This window comes from Branchiostoma floridae, chromosome 3 (genome assembly GCF_000003815.2).
Source record: "Branchiostoma floridae strain S238N-H82 chromosome 3, Bfl_VNyyK, whole genome shotgun sequence".
NCBI lineage: Eukaryota > Metazoa > Chordata > Leptocardii > Amphioxiformes > Branchiostomatidae > Branchiostoma > Branchiostoma floridae.
In genome coordinates, this window is record NC_049981.1 from 14,478,359 (window position 1) to 14,480,336 (window position 1,978).

The 1,978-nt window shown below is 43.7% G+C and overlaps 1 protein-coding gene across 6 annotated transcripts in view; it reads left to right on the forward strand.

Moving 5' to 3' along the window:
* Positions 1 to 1,100: 1,100 nt before the first annotated feature.
* The window catches only part of LOC118411332 (endothelial cell-selective adhesion molecule-like), a 24,804-nt gene continuing 23,926 nt past the window's right edge, over positions 1,101 to 1,978 (forward strand). For 2 of the 6 annotated variants that reach the window (XM_035813551.1, XM_035813552.1), the window contains exon 1: positions 1,109 to 1,264. In XM_035813551.1, the coding sequence (XP_035669444.1) occupies positions 1,204 to 1,264 (61 nt within the window). In that variant the 5' untranslated portion in view covers positions 1,109 to 1,203. Of the gene's footprint in view, positions 1,265 to 1,978 lie in introns of all 6 variants that reach the window. The other 4 variants (XM_035813548.1, XM_035813550.1, XM_035813547.1 and 1 more) reach the window with 4 other exon arrangements.

Genomic DNA, 1,978 nt, shown 5'->3' on the forward strand with positions numbered 1-1,978 from the left:
CAGCTATACCTCTTTTGAACAGACCCCTGAGACATGGTTCATGCAAAACGTACACGGGATTTACCCTTATATACGCACGTGCTTTCTTAAATGCGGCCTTTAGTAAACCGGGGGTTTAGCAAGGTTTAGCATGTCTATACTTTTCGCGCAGGCGCAGTACGTTCCGGTGACGTGCTCGGAGACGGGAGGTTTGATACTATACATTACGCACCGTGGATCTGGTTCGAGATTAGTCAAGGCGCCTTTCTCGAGCACGGGACCCCGTTTTACTGGGTGAAACCAAGGAGCTCTGATATAAAAGCTCCTTCAGTCCTTGTTGAAACCAGTGACTAATTTGATCGTGGCAAATCAACACAACTTACATAACCTTGACGTGTAAGAAATCAGCACAACTTACATAAGGCTACATAACCTTGACTGTGTGGTAACTTGTTAGTTTTTTCTTACTTTTTCTTCAATGAAAGAATGAAAGTTGTTGTTGCACCACACTGGGGTGACGTATTTAAAGCATTAGCGCAGGCGCCTAGACTAGAGCCCACGGTGAGATATCTCAAATAAAAACAAGGCTTTAAACCATTGAAAAGCCTTTCTTGGTGGGATTTTATGTGAAATCTGGGCATTTTGGGAGTGGCTGCAGTAGGAAAGACCCTACACTGTTAGAATTAGTTGTAAAAAAATGACCTTTCTCCATGGAGGGGGTTTCCGCACCCCCCTGAAATAGTGGTATCGTCGCCAGAATGCTGTTTTCAGCCAAATGGGCCAATCCAAGGGCTCTAATCAGGGGGGTGTATCAAAAGATTAGCCGTATAGAAATTCTTGCCAAGGAATTTGCCGAGACTGGACATAGTAGGCTATCATTTGAAGGTAAGTTTGTATGGCTTGAACTTTTTATTCTTGAGATAATTGCATATTTGTTTCCTCAACTCTCCCATTGGAACGCATGTATTAGTGGGTGAATTTCTAATGGCATCGTCTCCCCTACTGGTTGCACTCAAAGTGCCCGCTCTTTTTCAGCCTGTAACGTTACAGGTCGTGCGTCACTTCCGTTTCCGCCGAAAGGGCCTACCCGGAAATGCAAGACGGTAGTTCGTTACAACTTGAAAGGTGGGGTCGGCAAGCAGTTTGGATAGACAACTTGTCCGCAAAATTTGCCATTTTCTTCTCGGATACTGCGGAAACCAACAGACAACAAGCACATACAAGATGGAGTATAAGCTCGTTCCTCTGGATTTGTTGGTGTTGGTCAGCCTTTCGCTGTTTTTTTGTGAGTATTATTCTCAACGTTTTTCTATCGCAAAAACTGTACCAAATTTATGAAATTATGTTATCACCATCAAAATCAAACATCACGCCAGGGCATCTGAGGTCTTTTCGTCCCCTAGATCTTTCGTCCTCTAGTTCTTTCGTCCCCGTCAATAACTTGTTGTATAGAAAAGCATCACACGAGGACGAAACATCCATGCCGAGGACGAAAGATCCAGATGACGAAATAGACTAGGGGACGGAAAGACTAGTAACCCACGCTAGTATCACTCAATGTAACGTTAAAAGATCTGATCAAGGAGGAAGTAACTACCTCAATGTGCACGTACATGTAGTCCTAGTTCAGTAGTTGGTTGAACTTATTTAGCCAATTTCCGCCATATTGAGTAAAATCTGGTGAAGATGTCCCTACGGCTTTAAGTTAAAATGCAAAATATTCTTTTGTACTATTAGTATAGCTGTGATTTACAACTCCTTCGATATACTCTCTACGGAGTTGTGATTCCAACCAATGACAGGATCCAACATGTGTTCACTGGGCCTTTATTCATGCCCGTAGCGCCGGATTCTTGAACTCCCTAGATTCCCAACGCACTTACCTGCCTTGACGGGCGAAAAAACAACTCCAGAAGCCCCGAGGTATCCACACCAGGGCTTCAAAGACAAACCTCCATTCATAATAGCCACCGGCTGGACATTTTTGTCATTATTAATG